The sequence below is a fragment of the Equus przewalskii genome, chromosome 7, assembly GCF_037783145.1.
Source record: "Equus przewalskii isolate Varuska chromosome 7, EquPr2, whole genome shotgun sequence".
NCBI lineage: Eukaryota > Metazoa > Chordata > Mammalia > Perissodactyla > Equidae > Equus > Equus przewalskii.
Genome location: NC_091837.1, coordinates 15745411 through 15764663, shown reverse-complemented (window position 1 = coordinate 15764663; position 19253 = coordinate 15745411). Strand labels below are relative to the sequence as shown.

General features: G+C 46.9%; 1 protein-coding gene across 4 annotated transcripts in view; it reads left to right on the top strand.

Annotated features, from left to right (window-relative positions):
• The window catches only part of CCDC60 (coiled-coil domain containing 60), a 157917-nt gene that overhangs the window by 106391 nt on the left and 32273 nt on the right, over positions 1–19253 (top strand). For all 4 annotated transcript variants that reach the window (XM_070627121.1, XM_070627122.1, XM_070627124.1 and 1 more), the window contains exons 4-5: positions 7978–8085; positions 16522–16629. In XM_070627121.1, the coding sequence (XP_070483222.1) occupies positions 7978–8085; positions 16522–16629 (216 nt within the window). The remainder of the gene's footprint in view (positions 1–7977; positions 8086–16521; positions 16630–19253) is intronic.

The window sequence follows — 19253 nt, the reverse complement described above, 5'->3', positions numbered from 1 at the left end:
TGGGGGATGGCAGCTATCAAAGAGTGGGGGCCCATCCTTAGACTGGTGTCTAATGACTTCTTTTAGTCTGGTCCAACCCACCTCTCCACCCTCACCTTCTGGCGCTCAGGGGACTATCTTCTACTGTATGTCTGTCCTCATATCCGATGCCAAAAGCTACACGAGAAATCTTGCTGGTCCCCAAATGTGCCTCTTGCCCTCTCCTTCCCCAGCTTGTCTCTACCTCTAGGCCTTTTCCTATGCGGTTCCTTAGGCCTTAAATACTCTTCCCCACATCCTCTTCCAACTACAGTTCTACTTATCCAAAGCCCAGCTTAAATGCCACCCTCTCCTGGTTTCCTGGATTTCAGCCCAACCACCTCCAGAACCCATTTGGACTCTGGGTCCCCATAATGTGTTTGTTTGCTAGTTTACTTTATTCCACATCAATATCTCTTGTTCTAGACCAACACCTGAAACCCCAGATCCTAGCTCGGGGTCCACCGAAAGCAAGTGGACAAAAAATATTTGTTGGTTTGTTGAATAAAGTAGCCCCCCTCTTTTTGTAAAGGTCTTTCCTCTAGTTAGGACAGGACCATCAACAGACTGGTCCAGTATTAAATGTCCGTTCATTTAACAATAACACTAATAATGACCACAACAATAATTTATAATGAGTGTCTACTATGTGCTATGTGCACATCTCTTCATCTAAATTTCCAAGCATCCCTGTGAGATAGGCCCTATAATTAGCCCCATTTTAGAGGTTAGGAACAGAGGCTTAGAGACGCTCACATAATCCCCCTTGTGACTAAGGTCATCAGTTAGGAAGCATCCCTGAGTCCCAAACTCAATGACACCAAATGCATGGACTGTGCCACTTTGCATGGACAAAATCCTGGGGTACTTAGCTTCTGCAGACTGAATGAGGCACAAACCAGGGGTGGAAAGGAGGCGCTGAAGCAGGTAGAGAGGAAAGATATGGTGGAAATGGCCATTGTCCTGGCAGAGCAGTGGTCTCAGCCCTGGCAACACATTAGACTCACCTGGGCTGTTTGTGAAACACCATTGCCCAAGAAACTTCCAAGACCAATTACATCTGACTCTCTGGGCGTGTTATGTGGACATGGTATTTTTCAAAGCTCGCCTAGATGATTCCAATGTGAAGCCAAGGTCAAGAGCCAAGTTAGCTTCAGGACCCCAACTGCCAGGGTGCCACTAAAGAGAAAATGCAACCCACAGCAGTTGCTTCCTTTCCTCTGCACCATTTTTCACATTCTGTTCTTCACATGTTAATTTAAAGAAATAGGAATATGTGCTTCCTAAAAACAAGGATCTCATCAATGCAGTTATACAATATGTGACCTTTTTGTGTCTGTCTTCTTTCACTTACCATAATATTTTTGAGGTTCATCCTAGGCAAAAAGCAGATTGGTGGTTACCAGGGCCTGAGGGAGGGTCAACCGGGGAGTGATGCTTAATGGGTACGGGGTCTCCTTCAGGGGGATAAAAATATTTTGGAACTAGATGAAGGTAACGGTTGTGCCACCATTAATTCCAATGCCATTGAATTGCATCCTTTAAAACAGTTAATTTTATATTGTGTGAATTTCATTTTAATGAAAAAGAGGATTCTGGTCTTTGAAGCCCTGGGGTCGGGGTGATGGGGCTGGACACTAATGGTCGGGGATCTCCTTAAAGTTCAAGGCGACAGATGGGAACCCAGAGTGCAAGACCGTGAGGGGGCTGGTATGTTTCCAGTTACTCTCCCCTGAAAGTGTGGCCTTTGGAAATCCCATCTTGTTACAGGAAGGGTCTCCTCTTTGAGTCCTCTTAAGTGCAAACCCTGGGCTGTGGTTTCTGTCCCACTCCCTTGCCTGTAAAGCTATTAGGAGGAAAATTAACCTTTTCTAAGTTGGCACATGTCCTTACGACCAAAGCAACACCCTTACCTCTCCGGTTCCAGTCTCTCTTGAGTTTGGGTCTAGAGATTCCCACATTGTTGTCAGCTCTCTGCCACTCTTATTGTTTTTTTTAATGACTTACAATCCCCACTTCATGACTTCTAAGGAGAGGGCACCCCGAGGAGGAGCCTTTTTTGGTGAGCAGGGAGTATTCAAATGAATGTGCAAACACAGGGGGAGAGAAAAAGTACTTCACCTAAGAGAGAGGATGGAGTCAAGCAGAAGACGGGCCGAGAGTGTGTGTCAAAGGGACGTTTGGAGGAGAGAAGAGAGAAAAGGCAACCATTGCTGGGAGAGAACAGAGAGGTCTAACGGAAATGTTTGTGAAGTTTTGCCTCATAGCGTGAGATGTAAACCCATTTCTCTGTTCCCCACAAGATCTTCAGTAAAATATCAGTGGCCCCATAAACATCATTACGGTCTTGGAACTTTATCTTGGCCAGTTTCAAAGCAAGTTTGGGGGTGAGGAAGAGAAGCTATCTGACCCCAGATGTGTGGGAGTTTTTTCCGACACCAAGCAATTCTCTGTGACACCAGCTGGGTGTCCTACCATCCAATGCAGATCTGACACTTTCTACCAGGAGGTAGCATCAGATCCCACAGGTTAAGGGCTCAGTCTCCCAAGACTGCTCCCACATCAGATGCCAATCACAAGTCCCAGGGGGCCACCTGTACTTCTGACCGGCTAGCTACAAATCAGGGTTCCCATGACCCCTTCCTTGGGTTTGGTAATTTTCTAGAATGGCTCACAGAACTCAGAGGAACACTGACTTATGTTGTCAGTTTATCATATAGTAAAGGATACAAATGAACAGCCAGATGCAGAGGTACATAGAGCGGGGTCTGGAAGGTCCCAGGCACAGGAACATCTGTCCCCATGGAACTGGGGAGTGCCACCTCCCTGTTCTGTGGATGTGTTCACCAACCCAGCAGGTCCCTGAACCCCATACTGTTGGGATCTTTATGGAGGTTTCATCACGTAGACATGATCGATCATTAACTCAATCTCCAGCCCCTCTCCCTTCCCGAAGGATGGGGGTGGGGCTGAAAGTTACAAGCTTCTAAATCATGGCTTGGTCTTTCTGGTGACCAGCCCCCATTCTGCAGCTGTCCAGGAGCCCACCCAGAGTCGCCTAATGAGAACAAAAGATGCTCCTATCACCCAGGAAATTCTATGGGATTTAGGAGCTCTGTGTCAGGAGCCAGGAACAGAGAAGAATATATATTTTTCTTATTATTTCACAACTCCCATCCCCTTAAGTGTAGGTGGTGAAAAGGAATTAGGAAAGAATCCCCAGAGGTGTGACTTTGGAGCAAGATCATTAACGCTGAATGGGAGTTCATTGGGTGGCAAAAAAGAGGCACGGTTAAAAGACACATCAGTATCAGCCCACCAGAAATTCTTGCATCCAGCATTTCTGGTTAGGGACAAGGCTGAAAAAGGGGGTGTGTATTTTGCCAAAAGTAAGAAGCATTATTTTCAGAATGAAAAAAAAAAAGCAGTCAAGTCATGACCTGAGCAACCTCCATCCAACCACTCATTGGGCCACCACTGAAGTGTCCTCATGGGACACTGAAGGGGCGTGTGACACAGAGAAGGCCACTCAAGGAGCAGAGGGGTTCTTACCCTTTCTATGAGGGTCCCAAGAGCCCAGCGCAAATTCCGCCTTCCCTGAGCCTGGTGGCGCTCACAGAGTCTGGTACTCCTACTGACACTAGCCAGCTGGCAGCCTTTCCCTGGAATAAAGAGAAGGAATGAACTGGCGGCTCTTTTTTGCAGGAGCTCTGCTCAGATTAACAAGCAAAGGAACAGGCACTGGGGAGGGCGGGCATGCCTGTTAAAGATCCTCCTATGACCGTTTAAATAGTTCGGTTGTAAAATTTCCCTTGTTCGGATGGGGTTTTTAATCCGTGGTCACAGAGCACAATTCTCCCCTCTCCCATCCATGTTTCAGCGTGCAAGACATGGTTTATTTAAAGTTTAATAAGTTTAAATATGCATGAGATCGCTCCTCTCATAGACGTTGGTCTGGTTACGTCTTATCTGGTGGATTCTATGAGCTGTACAAGGCTGGTTATTAAAATAAAACTGGAGGCCATTACTGCCACATAGCCATCAAATGTAGGCGGGAGGCAGGGGTTATAAAATAATTAGGAGACTGTCCACACCAGTACAGAGTGATCAAAAGCACAGGACTTGCATTCAAGTCCTGAACCCCCCATACAGCTATCTAAATTTAGGCAAGTCACTGTACCTCTCTGAGCCTCGTTTTGCTTCATTCACATGAGTGGTATCAAATTCCCAAGTTTGCTATGAGGATTAAATGAAATAATGCTTAGCACAGAGACTGGCATATGAGACATGCTCAGTAATTGCTACTATTATTATGCAATAAAGCATGATTTGAATTTGATCTCTGCGGGCCTCAATTACCTATAATCCTCAGATTTATGGCTAAAAAAAATCTTAATTTCCAGGCGGGCTAGAAAGCGTCTCACGTCTAAGAACTATGCTTCTATAAATATAATTCCAATCACAGAAGCATTGAAAATACAAGTGCTTGTTTACAATTACTTTTTTAACAAAGTATTTGATCTTGTGCATTCTAAAAGCTAAAGGGATTATTTTTTTCCCTTCTGGATCTAAGACCATAAGATAAGTTCTTTTAGACAAAAGTTTTAAGTCTGGCAAACTATGCAGGGAAAAAAATAAAATCAAGCAATTCCCCAAAGATTTCTGCCTGCGAGCAGTCTTTCCCACTGTGCTCAATGACCTCATTTTTCAGCTGCAAATTCAGCTGAAAAAGGTGGAAAAAACAACTGGCAGAATTTGTCTTATTATTGCAGTTGAGAGAAGACATAAAACCAGAGATTAAGGAGTGTAAAAACTGGGTTAATTTCTACGGATTCTAAACCACTGGGGAACGCGGCCGAACCAGGAAGACTGGGCACACCAGTCTGTTTGCTTATGGCTTCCTCAACTCTAGGGCTGAATAAAGAGCCTATGGACATGGGAATCAGGAGACCTAGACTCCAGTCCTGTTTTTCAGTTGATGCTGTGACCTCAGGATTGTCCACTAATTCCCAGGAGGAAGATGAATCCCTAAGGTGTGCCCCCACTTTGCCTCCTCTGCCCCCATCCATCTCATTCCCCACACTACGCCACCAACCTTTTCACAGCATCAATTGCTCCCAGCTTAAAACCGTCAATGGCTGCCATTCTTCATAGGCTAAGACGAAAGTCTGAGCAAGGCCACAAGGCCAGGATGAGCTAGCCCTTGGCTCGTCTGTCCAGCCCCAGCTCATGGCCTCCTCTCGCTCCCTCTGCCCTAGCCGCACTCTGCTTTCCCACCCATGACACTCTGCCCTCCACCACAGAGCCTTCCCCTCTCCAAGGACCTACTTTATTCCCATTCAACCTTCGGATTCCAGCTCAATATTTACTTTTGTTCCAGTTACTGTTGCTGTGAACAACCATTCCAAAACTCATTAACTCAAGACAGCAAACATTTATTTCGCTCACACATCTACAATTTGAGTAGGGCTCAGTGGGGAGGGATTGTCTCTGCCCCACACATCACCAGCTGAGACAGCTCAAAGGGTCCATTTCCAAGATGGCTCATTCACAAGGGCGGCGACTTGGAGCTGGCTGGTCAGCCATGAGCTCGGGGAGGGCTGAAGCCCAGCAGCTATGAGCATCTTCACAGGCTGCCAGCTTCCTCCCAGCATGGCAGCAGCTGGGTGCTAAGAGTCAGCATCCCAAGACACGGGAAGGAAAAGCTGCCAGTTCCCAAAGCCAGAAGTTGACATCACACCACTTCCTTCACATTCTATTAGCTCAGCCGCTCACAAAGCCAAGATTCCCAGAGAAGGGGCCATAGAGCCACCTCTGCACTGGAAGAGTGTCAAAGAACTTGGGGCACATGTTTCTAAATTGCCACAACGTCCCCCAGGAAGTATTCCCTGGCTCCATTTCAGCCAAATTCCCTGTTTTGGGCTGTCCAGGCCCCATCCACTCTCCCACTCAGCCTTATATGCCTGTGTGTCTGGTTAAGCCCATCTCTCCTCCTAGACGTTAAGCTTCAGACGGGAGGGGCTGGGTCCGTCTCATTCGTTGCTGCACCCACTGCTCCCAGCACAGAGATGTTCGATAAATATGGGTAGAAATGAATGAATCACGGAAACTGTCGATGATGCAATCAATGAAAGTGCTTAGACTGGGGCTCAGAAACTAAAAGGTCTTAAAGGAACACACAGGGAGTGTGAATTAGTGAGGCGGGCTGGGAGTGAGGAGTCTGGGGTTCTTGAGACTCGGGCAACCCGAATAGCGTGCACCTCATTCAAAGCAGGCAGTGATGTCCATCATGGGCCCCACCTGACTCCTGCCAGCCAGAGTCCCAGACCCTGAGTGGCCAGAGCTTCCAAGTTTTCAAAATCCAAAGCTTTTCTGTTTTTACATGAAACCTCCCAATTTAAAAAATATAGACAACTGATTCGATTATATACATACAGTAGGCTAATTATAACATGCCTCTGGGCTAGATTTGGTCACGGGCAAAAAATATATACCCTATGACTCAGGCATGCCGAAAAAAAAAAAAGGAAACTATTTTCTATAACTGAAAAGGCTAGCTCTATGTCGATGGAGAAAAAAACTTTAAATATGGTATTAAATGTAACTTCATCTTTTCCACTTTGAAACAGTCTTTTGGGGGTAAATATGCAGTGGTTTCAAAGAAGAACTGCCTGTTCGGGCTATTTCTCCTCCTCTCTGAACATCCCCTCCTCCCCTTTACCCAGACGGTGTCTGTCATCAAAGGAAGTCTCTATGTTCTCTATGGGGCAGGGGATGGGCCTCTGGTTTTGCACAGAGGCCTGCCTGGTGGCTGCTAAGGTATGACTGGTTGTGGCTGCTCTCTGGGGACACGTTCATGCCCACTTCCAAGCGGTCTCTACAGCTGAGGGAAGCCTCCTCAAGGAAAGGATTGAAAACAGAAGCCGCTGACTCCAGGCAGTTTCTTAGCTGTGGCCACCCCACCATCTTCCCTTCTTACCATCCCATGGCTAGGACCCTGGAAGCCACCTTCCCCTCCCAAGCTGAGATTATTGCAATATTCCTAATTGACCTCCTTGCCTCTGCCCTTGCCCTCCACCCCCGCCATAGGCTATTCTCAAAACAACAGCCAGAGGGACCCCTTTCAGATACAAGTCAGATAATATCTCCTCTGAGTTCAAAGTCCTTTACTCTCATTCAGACAAAAGGCCAAAGTCCGTGCAATGGCCTGCAAGGCCCTTGTTCTCTTTCCACCTTCTTCTCCCTATTGCTCATGCCACACTTGCCTCCTTGCTGTCTCCAAAACACAATCCCACCTCAGGACATTTGCACATGTTGTTCACTCTAATCCAGAATGCTCCATCCTCAGGTATTTGAATCCTTTACACTCTGCAGATTTTTATCAAACGTCACCTTTTCAGTGATGACTTCTTTAATCACCCTATTTAAAATTGCAACTCCCAGCCCTTCAGAACCCCCTTCTCTGCTTTTTTCTCCCGGCGGCATGTTTCACTATCTAGTACAGAGTTGGTGGGTGGGGCGTGCTGGCCAAATCCAGTCCCCAGGCTGGTTTTATAAATAAAATTTTATTGGAACACTGCTATTTACATATTGTTTACATGTCCTCAATGGCTGCTTTCATGCTACTAAGTAGTTTTGACATAGACCACATGTCCCATAAAGCCATAAACATTTGTCTGGCCCTTTAAGAAAACATATCCGACCCCTAGTCTAGTGCACAAGTGTGTTACACAATCTACCTATTTATCTTGTTTATTCTCTTTGCTCCTCTGGTAGAGTATACGTTCCATGAGAGCTCTATTCACTGGCTGCCTCTAGAACCTTCATCTCACGAGCCAGAATTATTGCCTGGCACATAGTAGGTGCCCAATTATATCTGTCAATGAACCCCTGGCGAGAGAAAAATGTGTTTTAAACTGCTGCTCATGCTCACTCTGCTCCTTTCCGCCTTTCCTCCAGCACATACGATGATGATAAGACCAAGAAGATGGGTGCTGGAGTCATCCTTCGCCCATTCACCCCCGTGCACAGCTGCATCATTTCGTCCTCACTGCCTGTGGCTCACGTGTAAGTACAGCGTCACCCCTGCTTGTCTGCCTTGCCAGCTCATTGATCTAAGCCAAGGTGAAAGGACTCAACGAGCTAACGCGTCGGGAGCTGTTGAGCTGTTCCTTTGTCCTCTTGGAGGGACGTGGAGCCTGGAGCCTGCAACACTACATGGCATATAACAATAACACAGAGCAGACTCGGTGCTTCAGAGCAAAGTGGCAAATCAGCTGGGACTGAGTCATTCCATTCCTTACCAAGCCAGACGCCCTAATGTCAAATAGTTTGTAAAGCCTGATAAAATCTGTCTGCAGCCCTCCCCAAGCGTGTGTAACAACGTCTCAGCCAGGGCTCAGGGGACACGTTTTCCCCAAGACTCAGGAGCTGTTTCCCAGAGACACCCCTGCCGTCTCTGACCCGAGGCATAAACTCATCATGGCACAGTGTAACAGGATCTAATCAACCCTCCAAAGAACACTCTAGCTTTCTAAAACCTTGACGTCTTGTCGCCTCCTGTCTATTCCAAAGAATTCTAAGCCCAACTTTTTCTTTTTCGCTACTTAGCGCTTTGCAACTGGAAATTTTCAGGCAGAGAGAAAGAAGCTTTTGACTTTAGGGCAGGATTTCTCAACCTTGGCGCTATTGACATCTCGGGATGAATAATTCTTTGTTGTGAAAGACTGTCCTGTATTGTAGGGTGTTTGGCAGTATATCCATGGCCTTTACCCACTAGATGCCCCCAGTTGTGACAACCAAAAATATCTCCAGACACTGCCAAATGTCCCCTGGGGGAAAAATCATACCCAGCTCCCCACCCCGCATGCTGAGAACCACTGCTTTAGGGCAATGAAAATGGCGCTATGGATTCTAGATGTCTCTCTGCTCATTTGTTTAATAATTATTAGACCCTTCCCTATGGTGTACACAGTAATAATGGTTGCCACTGACAGCTCTGTCGGCATTGTCTCATTCAATTCTCTCAGCAGCCTGATTGTATAGGTGTATTATTATTTCCTCTCTGCAGATGAGAAAACAGAAAATCAGAGAGGTGTACTCCCCGCCCAAGGTCACAGAGCTCAGCATGTCGCTGCACTGGGATTTTAAGCCAAGGCTGACTTCAGAGCTTGAGCTCTCAGCCACACACTACACAGAAAGCGTATCCCAAGGCCTGACCTTTGAGGAGCTCATGACATATCTGGAAAGCCAAGTGTTGTGTACTTGAAGATTAAAATAATGCAAGAGTGAAATCATGGGACACCATGGCAGACAAAAGAAGGTCATTAAAAGAGCACTTAGCTCGTGGGTGGAAGATGCCGCCATAGCCAACACCATCATCAAATCATCATCATCATCATCATCATCATCATGCCCACCATGTATTTCGACACATCCCTACCCCTCCCTAATATTCCAGCTTTTGATGTCCCACTCCACACTTTCCTCCTACTTCCCTTTGATTGATATTATAATTGATTCCTTGATAGACTTATGTGTTCAGGGACATTCCAGCTGGCAGCTTGAGTCTGACGTTCTTAACATCTTGCAAAAATAGGCCTTGCAATCTCTCATGATGACCCTTGGAAACACTTGCACTTCTGCCTGTCTTTGCCATGGACAGGCCCTCGGGAACCAAACGGTGCAGATCAATGGTTCTTAGGCTTTTATTTGCATCTCATTCATCGGAGGGCTGGGGTGAGGGGGGTGCTGGGGGAATGCATATTCCTGAACCCTGCCTCAATTCATTTGGTCTGAGCAAATGGAGGATTAAAGCAACTATGGAAGTGACTGGAGAGTTTCTTGCTCGTGTTCCTTCAATGCCAGATGAGGAAACTGGAGCCCAGAGACAGGCCAGAACCTGCCAAAGTTCTTACAACCGCAATCCTGATCGCTTGACTCCTAAGTCAGATCTTTATCCTAGATTTGTTAGATAGGCTAGCATTATTATTATTATTGTCGCGGTGGTCGTTGTTATTGTCTGTTATACCCTAGACCAGGAGTCAACAATTTTTTTCTTAGAACGACAGACAGTAAATATTTTAGGCTTTGCCCACCAGGTGGTGTTTCTTGCAGCTACTTAACTTTGCCATTGCAGCATGAAAGCTACGATGAATGGAAGTGGCTGTGTTCCAGTAAAGGTTTATTTGCAGACATGGGCAGGAGGCGCCCTGGCTATGGTTTACCAACCCCCGCCCTGGACTGAAGGCTGCCCTCTCCTCTCCTTGGCTGTTAAAAGGCTCCGGCCGCATTTGATGACTGTATCAAAATGGAGCTGTATTATGGACCCCCTCAAAACCAAGTAGCTTAAAACAACAACTATTTATGATTGCTCACAAGTCAACAGGTTCACCAGGAGGGTCTACTGGTCGAGGCCAGCTCAGCTAATCCTGGCTGGGCTTGTGCATGTGTGCGCACGCAGCTGGCAGGAGAGCTGGAGGTCAGCCCATCTAGGATGGCCCCACCCACAGGTCTGCTGGTTGATGGGTGACAAGAGATTCTCACATGTTGAGGTATGTGGGGTAGCTTTTCTGGCTCAAAACTGATGCAGCTTGCACTAAAGATGCCTGATTTATGGCCTATCAAACATACATTGGACGTCTGCTTTAACTGTTAAAGTAAAGAATGCGTTAAACATTATCTCAAAATAAAAAGAATGCACTGTTTGAAGATAAGGACACAGATTTCCTCTCCTACATGCCAGTATTGGCAACACCTGTGATACCACTCCTGAGGAGAAGTTCCCTTTCCTGGACATCAGGGTCATGTTGACCTGCTAATTTGAAATCAAATATTTCTTTGAAACTTTGATAAATATGTATCCTGGGTATGTTTAATGTATGTTCTTTGTTCTAGAAAGGTATAAAACTGTCCTGAAACCATTCTCCTCTAGCACGCTTTCTTCCTTTGTGGAGACTGCCTTCCTGGGTTATAACCCTCAGCTTGGCTTGAGTATAGGTCACCCTATCTCTCTTATCTATAGAATGGTTATTGGTTATTTTGTGTCGACACTGGTTATTGGCTAGAGTGACAGGAGTGACTGGGCTGTGTGTCTCTCATCACACAGCAGGCTAGCCTGGGGTTGGGCCCCTTGGTGGTGGAGAAAGGTTCCAAGAACGGGAGCCTGATGACTGAAGTCTCTTAAGGCTTTTAGACTCAGAATGGACACACTGATGTTTCCACCACATTCTGTTGGCCAAAGCAAGACATCAGGCCAGCCCAGATACAAGGAATGGGGAAAAGACTCCACCTCTTGATGAGGGAGATGCAAAGTCACATTGCCAAGTGTATGGACACAAGGAGCGTGGGCAATTGGGCATTTTTATTGGGCATTTTTTTTTAAAGATTTTATTTTTTTCCTTTTTCTCCCCAAAGCCCCCCAGTACATAGTTGTATATTCTTCGTTGTGGGTCCTTCTAGTTGTGGCATGTGGCACGCTGCCTCAGCGTGGTCTGATGAGCAGTGCCATGTCTGCACCCAGGATTCGAACCAACGAAACACTGGGCCGCCTGCAGCGGAGCGAGCGAACTTAACCACTCGGCCACGGGACCAGCCCCTATTGGGCATTTTTGTATCGTAATCAATCTGCCAAAAGACATCAGGGCAGGGCCTTCCTGGTCAGTTTCCAAATTCTCAGTCATCACATCAGCCAATGTGGATCAGAGCCTGGTCAGTCCCTTCGATCCCGATGTAATTGATTCCAAAACCAGCTGAAAATACTGAATTGACTGTGAGGGGATCAATTCAATCATGTCAAAGGAGACTTGGCCTTTTTCTTTAAAAAAGGCAGGGGAGTGGGTCTCTAGGAATGAGAAACAGCCTCTCCTTTCCTCTCTGAGATGTCCTCACAGCCTTTCATGTGCGACTGTGCAGTCAGCAGTGCCTGCAACCCCACCTGTGTCCAGGTTTGCCCTTGGCAGTCAGCAGAGGGAGCCTAGAAGGGTTTTGAACGCATTTTCCGACTTCTCTTAGTAAAAGCGAAAAAGACGTCGTTTTCCTCTCAGGGACATTTACACTCAGCTGTATTCTGGTTGGTACAGCAGTTTCAACAGAGGGTGCTGTTCAGGTGTGCTGACCACCGGCTGCTGGCCCGATCTCTGAGCACAAGGATTTTAGAAGCAGGACTTGTGCGCCTGCTTCAGCATTTCCATCTATTATGCCCTGCATTTGAGAAATAAATGCTTTCTCTTTGAATTTGATCAAATCAAGATACTGTGCTGTGACCTGACGTACAAACATGATGAGAAAGGACTGATTTCTATCAAGCATGTTTTGGGGACTTACTTTCTTTTATTTTTCAGTTTATCTCACTGAACATTAGAGTAGCAGTCGTTGGGTTTGAGGGGCTTCTTTCTTCATTAAGACTTTATTTTTTTCAGAGCAGTTTTAGGTTCAGAGCAAAATTGAGCAAAAGGTGCAGAAACTCCCACATACCCTCGGCCTCCGCACGCCTCCCCCACCCTCAACATCCCCCACCAGAGTGGGACATTTGCTACAATTGGTGAACCTACACCGACCTGTCATCCTCCTCCAAACTCCCTCGTTTGCCCTCGGTTCTCTCTTGGGGGTGTACATCCTATGCTTTTAGACAAATGTACAATGATGTGTATCCACTATTGAGTAAAATACGGAGTATTTCCACTGCCCTAAAAATCCTCTGTGACCCACCTGTTTATCCCTCTCGCTCTCCCCATCCCCTGGCAACCCCTTTTACTTTCTCCATAGTGTTGCCTTTTCCAGAGTGTCATATAATTGGAATCATACAGTGTGCAGCCTTTTCAGATTGGTTTCTTTCACTTCGTAATATGCATTAGAGCTTCCTCCATGCCTTTTCATGGCTGGATCGCTCATTTCTTTTTAGTGCTGAATAACATTCCATTGTCTGGATGTAGTGCAGTTGACCCATTCCCCTACGAAAGGACGTCTCAGGTGCTTTCAAGTTTTGGCCATTAGGAATAAAGCTGCTATAAACATCCACGTGCACATTTTTGTGAGACACTTTTTATAAGCAGAGAAAAAGGTTTAGACCCCTCAGATGAAACCCTATTCTGGCGGAAAGGGAGGGCTGTCCCCTATAACAAAAGACAACATCAACCTTGTCGTTAAAGCACAGATTCAGGAACCAGACGGCCTGGGCTCAGATTCCAGCTCAGCCTTTTGCTGGCTTTAGTGAGCTTGGACAAGTTACGTCGCCCTCGATGCCTCCGTTTCCTCATCTGCACAGCGGGGATGCTAGCAATATCTTCCCCACAGGGTTGTTATAAGGATGACGTTGTTTAATGGATGCAGAACACGTAAAACAGCGTCTGCACACTGGCACAGGGTCAGCTCTACAGGAACTGTTTACTATTATTATTATTTTGTTATCGCTGTTGTTACTACTCTTCATTATCTCAGCGGTTCTGCATATGAGAACTGTGCCTGAGTTATCAGTTCAGGAAACCGTTGGATCCGAACTAGTTCATTCTTGCCACTTTCCGTTTGTAACTAGAAATATATTGAGCCTTATTTGTGCGCAGCACAGGGTAACCTGTAGTGGACAAGACTCTAGCTTGCAGGCTCGAGGGCCAGAGAAACAAGCAAACCGGTAGTTATAATAGAGCAGGGATATGAAAGGTAAGGACAAGGGAATACGTTGTAAGGATTGGGATGCTTTAGAATCTCCTTGAAGAGAGAACAAGCCAAACCTAGAGAAATCAAGGAAGGCTTCCTGATGGAGGTGACATCTGAGCTGGGACCCAATCACCGAGAGGCAGAGGAGGAGGAGGAGAAAGAGGAATATGTGTCAGGAGCAGAGTATAGTACCAAGCACCACTCATCACCTCACCTTCACTCTGACAATTACCCCATCACACAGATGAGAAAATTGAAGCTCGGGGGAGTTAAGTCATTTGGCCAAGACCACCTAGCTAGTAAAGGGCAAAGTTATGATTTTAACCCAGGGAGTGCAGAGAGAGAGTGTGGTAAGCTTGGGCCACTGAGCGGACATTCAGCAGACTGCCAACGACAGCACAAGGATGAGCTGGGAGGCTGGAGGCTGGAGAGGTGGACGGGGTCTCGTATGTGGCGGTGTGCTCATTTGCCCAGGCTGCCGTAACGGACTGGGGGCTTCCACAACAGCACTTTGTCGTCTCCCAGTTCTGGAGGCAGAAAGTCCAAGATCGAGGTGCCCACGGGGTTGGTTTCTTCTGAGGCCTCTCTCCTTGGCTTACAGACGGCCGTCTTCTTGCTGTGTCCTCACACGGCCTTTCGTCCATGCGCGCGCAACCCTGGTGTCTCTCTGCATGTCTAAATTTCCTCCTCCTGTAAGGACACAGTCAGACCCCCAACAGCTTCATTTTAACATAATCACCTCTTGAAAGGCCCCATACCCAAATACAGTCTCATGCTGAGGCACTGGAGGTTAGGACTTCAACACACGAATTTGGCGGGGAGAGACACAATGCAGCCCATAACAGATGGTTTAGGGAATTTGAAGATTTTAAGCAAGGGACGGATAGAGTCAGGTTTGCGCCTGTTCTTGTTACCTGTAGAAATGAATCTGATGCTCACATGTCCCACGTCACTCTCGTGACCAAGCAGACTCCATCTCACCCCTTGACTCGCCCCTCCCTCCCCGCCCCCACCCCACGCAACCCAAAGCCCAGGCCTGCAGGGGCTCTGAGTTGTGAACAGAGGAGGAGAGCATCTCCCCAGGCCTTTCACAGCATCCTGGGGTTATGGTGACAGTGCAGGGGGTGTCATGGCACAGGGACAGGAACATGGCACAGCCAGCGGCTGCTCTTGGCAAAATGCTGGATGTGGCCCAGTGCCCAGAGCCACCAAATGCAGTTACCTCTAAGGACCAAGATGGTATTAAGGGGGAAGAGAGAGACAAGAACCAGAAGGGCTGTGGGCTTACAGGTCCTTTAAATGAGAATCGAGGGAATAGGTGCTTAGTGAATAATTTGTAGAAGGAAGGGGCTCCAGAGAAGGAAAAAGAGAGCTGCTGACTCTGATCTTCCTAAGACCTGGTGGACACGGCCACCACACTACATGGGGGCAGTTCCCCTTCAAGCTGAGTGACACTGATGCCTCTCCAGGGATTTCCTGGGATCCCCCTAGGTCAGCTCCACACTGGCGGCCCAGGCTGGGGCCCCACCTCTGAGGTGGTGCCTTCCAGGAAGCAGCAGGGTGGACCCCTTCCTGTCCCTGTGAGCATCAGGCCCAGGAGCCCTGGGGAGTATTGATCAGGATGCCGCTTCAGAGAAGAGCAATTACACAGGTTCGTAATGGAGGCAGCTCTCCCATTAGTGTAAGAGGAGAAATCATGTGGGGAGGGGGGGCTGGTCAGGACTCCACCTTGTTTCCAGGAAAAATGCAGGCAGCGCGTTAACCCTCTCCTGCCTTTGCTCTCGGGGTGACCGCTGTGTTGACTTCATCAGCATCTGGAACAATCAGCGCTCAGGCTCGTGAAAGCGCAGTCTCCGGGGTTAAACAGACTCAGGTTCAAATCCTCACTAATCCAAGCAGTGTGACCTCAGACAACTCACTTTACCTCTCTGAGCCTCAGGTCTCTCACCTGTAAAGTCCCCTCTTTATAGGGTTGATGGGAGCATTAAAAAAGATATTCAGCTCCCAACTCTATCACCAACAAGCTGCGTGACCTTGAGCAAAGTGATTGCACCTCTCTGAGCCTCATTTTCTTCTTCTCTAAAACGTGGGTAATGATTCAGACCCCAGCAGGTTGCTGGGAGAATTAAATCATGTGTGTAAAGTGCCCTAGTCAATGCCTGACTAATTGTAATACAAGACGCCCCCCGCCCCAAATCAGCAAATATAGGTTAGACATATTTTTAAACAATGTTTTCGTTACGTTTTCAAATAATATGTTCAATGAGTTTTGCTTCAACATCCAGCTCCATTTGGGGACAAAGGATTTATGAATTTAAAGCATTGGTCCCAATTGTTAATCTGGGGGCGGGGGGGGGAGTATAATAAATACGCTAGTTTCCCTGTGTCTCCTGACTCCTTCAGCACTCAGTGTATTTATTACACTTTTATTGGATGAACAGTTGGATGCCTGTAGGATATTAATTTCCCTCAATCCTCTCATTTGCCTGAGTCAAGACCTCTAGCCATGGGACCCCATCATCATCATTCTCTCCTACATGCAAAAACTCCCCATCATTGGCACAGGGTCATCTCATGTCAAATCATGGCTCTGCCACCTGCCAGCCTAATGACCTGGCACAAGCTCCCTAACTCCTCAGATTCCTCATCTGTAAAATGGGGCCAACGAATCTCTCACAGGCCTGTTGCAAAGTTTTTGCAAGATGATGTATAGGAAATACTTCCACACGCCTGGAGCATGGCAACGGCTCTCCAGCTGGGAACCAGTACAACTCCTGTCTCTAATGCCATTGTTGTGAAGAATTTGGTTCTGATAGGATCCCACTATGCTCCCTCTCTCTGTCTTCACAGGGAACCCCTCTTCCGCCAGCTCTGTGCCCTCCACTGGCTCCTGGAGGCCTTGACTATTGACCACACCCACCACACCATGAAGCCTGTGATCACCTGCTGGAATCCAAAGTAGGTCTCAGCCCTTCAACCCGCCGTAACTAGCCATCGACTGGGCAGTTCGGGAGGGCCTCCTCCATGTGCTCACCTTCCTTCTGCTGTTTTGGGTGGGTGGGTTGCTTTAAGAGTTCTTCTAACTCCCAACAGGGGGTGTGCTGGGATCCAAAGAGGGGTGTGCTGCAGCCAGGGCCTACAGTCATGAGAGCTGACTGTGTGCATCTCCTCCCAACATCTGATCCCAACTCCACAGTCAGTGACATCACATCGGTAGCTTGAAATCAATCAGCCACGGTGAGACTGGCCAGCTAGACCAACACACCACTGTGTCCACAGCTAGATTTCCCTCCAACATCTTGGACCATGTCTCCCCAACACCATTCTTCGTTTGCTCCTCTTCCTTTTCCTCCTTCACCCCATTCCTTTAACCCTTCTCTGTCTTAGTTCTTGTTTTTCTCCTTTCTCTCAAGGTTTGTCTGTTTTAGTATATATTGTGACTATTTCTCCGCTTGCATGCAAGGGAATACTGAGTGTGCAGGTCCCTGGAGCAGCTGGGTTTTCTCAAGCCGAAGCTCTAGAACATGTTGTCTCAGCCAACAAAAGTGTTAGGTGTGTCCCCACCGGAGGGGAGGGCACATGCAAAAGCCTTGAGGCCACTGTTGCAGGAACTGCATTGCACACACAAGGCGGAACAAGAAACAAGGCAGGTAAGGCATTGGTTCCTTAAGGGGAGTCATGTTATCTGCAAGCATAGGGCAGAAAAGGTCAAGAACCCTGACTTGAAGAATTCCATTTGCTCTGTGAAAATCCCAGCCTGAGTCAAATCAAATGGTTCCCCTTCCCCTGTAAATGGAAACTCCCCACTGCCACCCAATAAACCATCACCATCCTTTCAGAGCCCTCCCTGCCTCGAAAGTGAATTCCATCGTCTTTCTCTCCCCAAATCCTGAATCTTAATTAACTCCTTCCTCCTGAGGACATTTGCCACCCCTCTCCCAAATTTGCCACCCCACCTCCCACCCTGATTCATCTCTGGCACCAGAGCCCAGAGAAACTAACCTCAAATGCAACCAGAAATATAAATTGTGCATCTATGGATAAACCGGTAAGTCCAATCGATTCCATGTTTTCGGTTGGGGTGAATTTAAAACTGTAGTCTTCTTTGATGCAGTTGTTCATAACCTTTATTTTTTTAAGCAGCAGCAATCTCTTTTTTTTTATGGAAACCCCAATAATGTAAAACTAAATTTTTCAAACTGGAGCTTCTATATGAAGCAGGAGGTTGGGTGGCCTGAGAAACCTGGGGCCCCTCCATGTCACTCCGATCCCCACCGAGGCACCCCACTTATTTCCAAAATATCTTTGTGGCTCACAGAACTTGTTTGAAAACCCACAGCCTTAAAACATTTCCCACGCATTATTTTTTTAAACAAAACTGCTCAAGTAGTAAATGAATACAATTTATTCCTACTAAAACTTTTCAGAAAATTCAGAAGTATATAAAGTATAAAGCCTTTATTCTCACCCACCCCCCAAATTCATTCCCTCCCGATAAAAACCTCTTTTAAAGGTCTGAGGCATGTCCTACCTCCTTCCAGACCTTTCTAAGGCCCTCCCTTTATAAATATATACAGATTTTTTTTTTTTACAGAAATGGGATCCTATTCTGTGTAGGGGAGGAGGACATTTCCTCTCCCCAAATGGGGGTTCGTCTAGCTGGAGAACGAATTAAATTCACATGAGACAGAATAGCAAGAGAAAATTAAACAAAGCTTTATGAGGAACCATGGCCCGGGGCCTTTCTTCCCGAAGGAAGAAAGGGCACTGAAGAAGTGGGGTGCACAGAGTGGTTATATAGCCCCAAACAGGGTGTTTCACATGTGATTGAAATGTCCCTCCCACAATAGTCACAAGATTGCCCTGTTGGCACAGTGCTTGATGGACACAGCAGGTAATGGTCTGCTATCTCGGTGGGCGTAGCAGGAGGCAAGTCTATGTCTGGAGCTGGGCGGTCACAGGTGAGCGCAGCAGCAATCGGTTCCTAGCCTAAGGAAAGATGTTTAATCCTTAAGGAATGCCAAAGTTGGGAGGGGGAGGGAAGTCAGTTACAGGAGGTTACCAGACTAGCACAATAAAATGCAGGTTTTAAGTCCTTGCCTTTGGTATTGATTAAGAGTTTTTAGAGAGAAGGTCATCTCCTTTCTTCTTCCTGGTACAGAGAGGGAGGCACCTTTTACAGATAGAGATTTACCTTACAAATGTAAACGTGTCCTAAGGAAGGGCAAGTTCCATTCCTCAGAGCCTCCTTCCCTGTCCCAGTTTATCAAAAGAAATCAGCCTCAAATAATCCTGATACCAAAGAGACATATCTTGGGGTGGCCAATTCCAGGTCCCCACATCTGCATATTATTTTCTGTGACTTTTTCCCCCTTTTGCAGTGTCTAGTGGATCTTTCCATGATGCTGCATACAAAGTTTCCACATTCTTTTAACGCTTTTCACACTCTTTTAAGGAAATACTTGTAGCGTATTCTATGGTGTAGATGGACCGTACCTTAGAAACCATTTCTTTATTGATGGACTCTAAGGTTGTTCCCAAGTTTTTGCCATTTCAAATACAGTCATGCGTCACTTAATGAC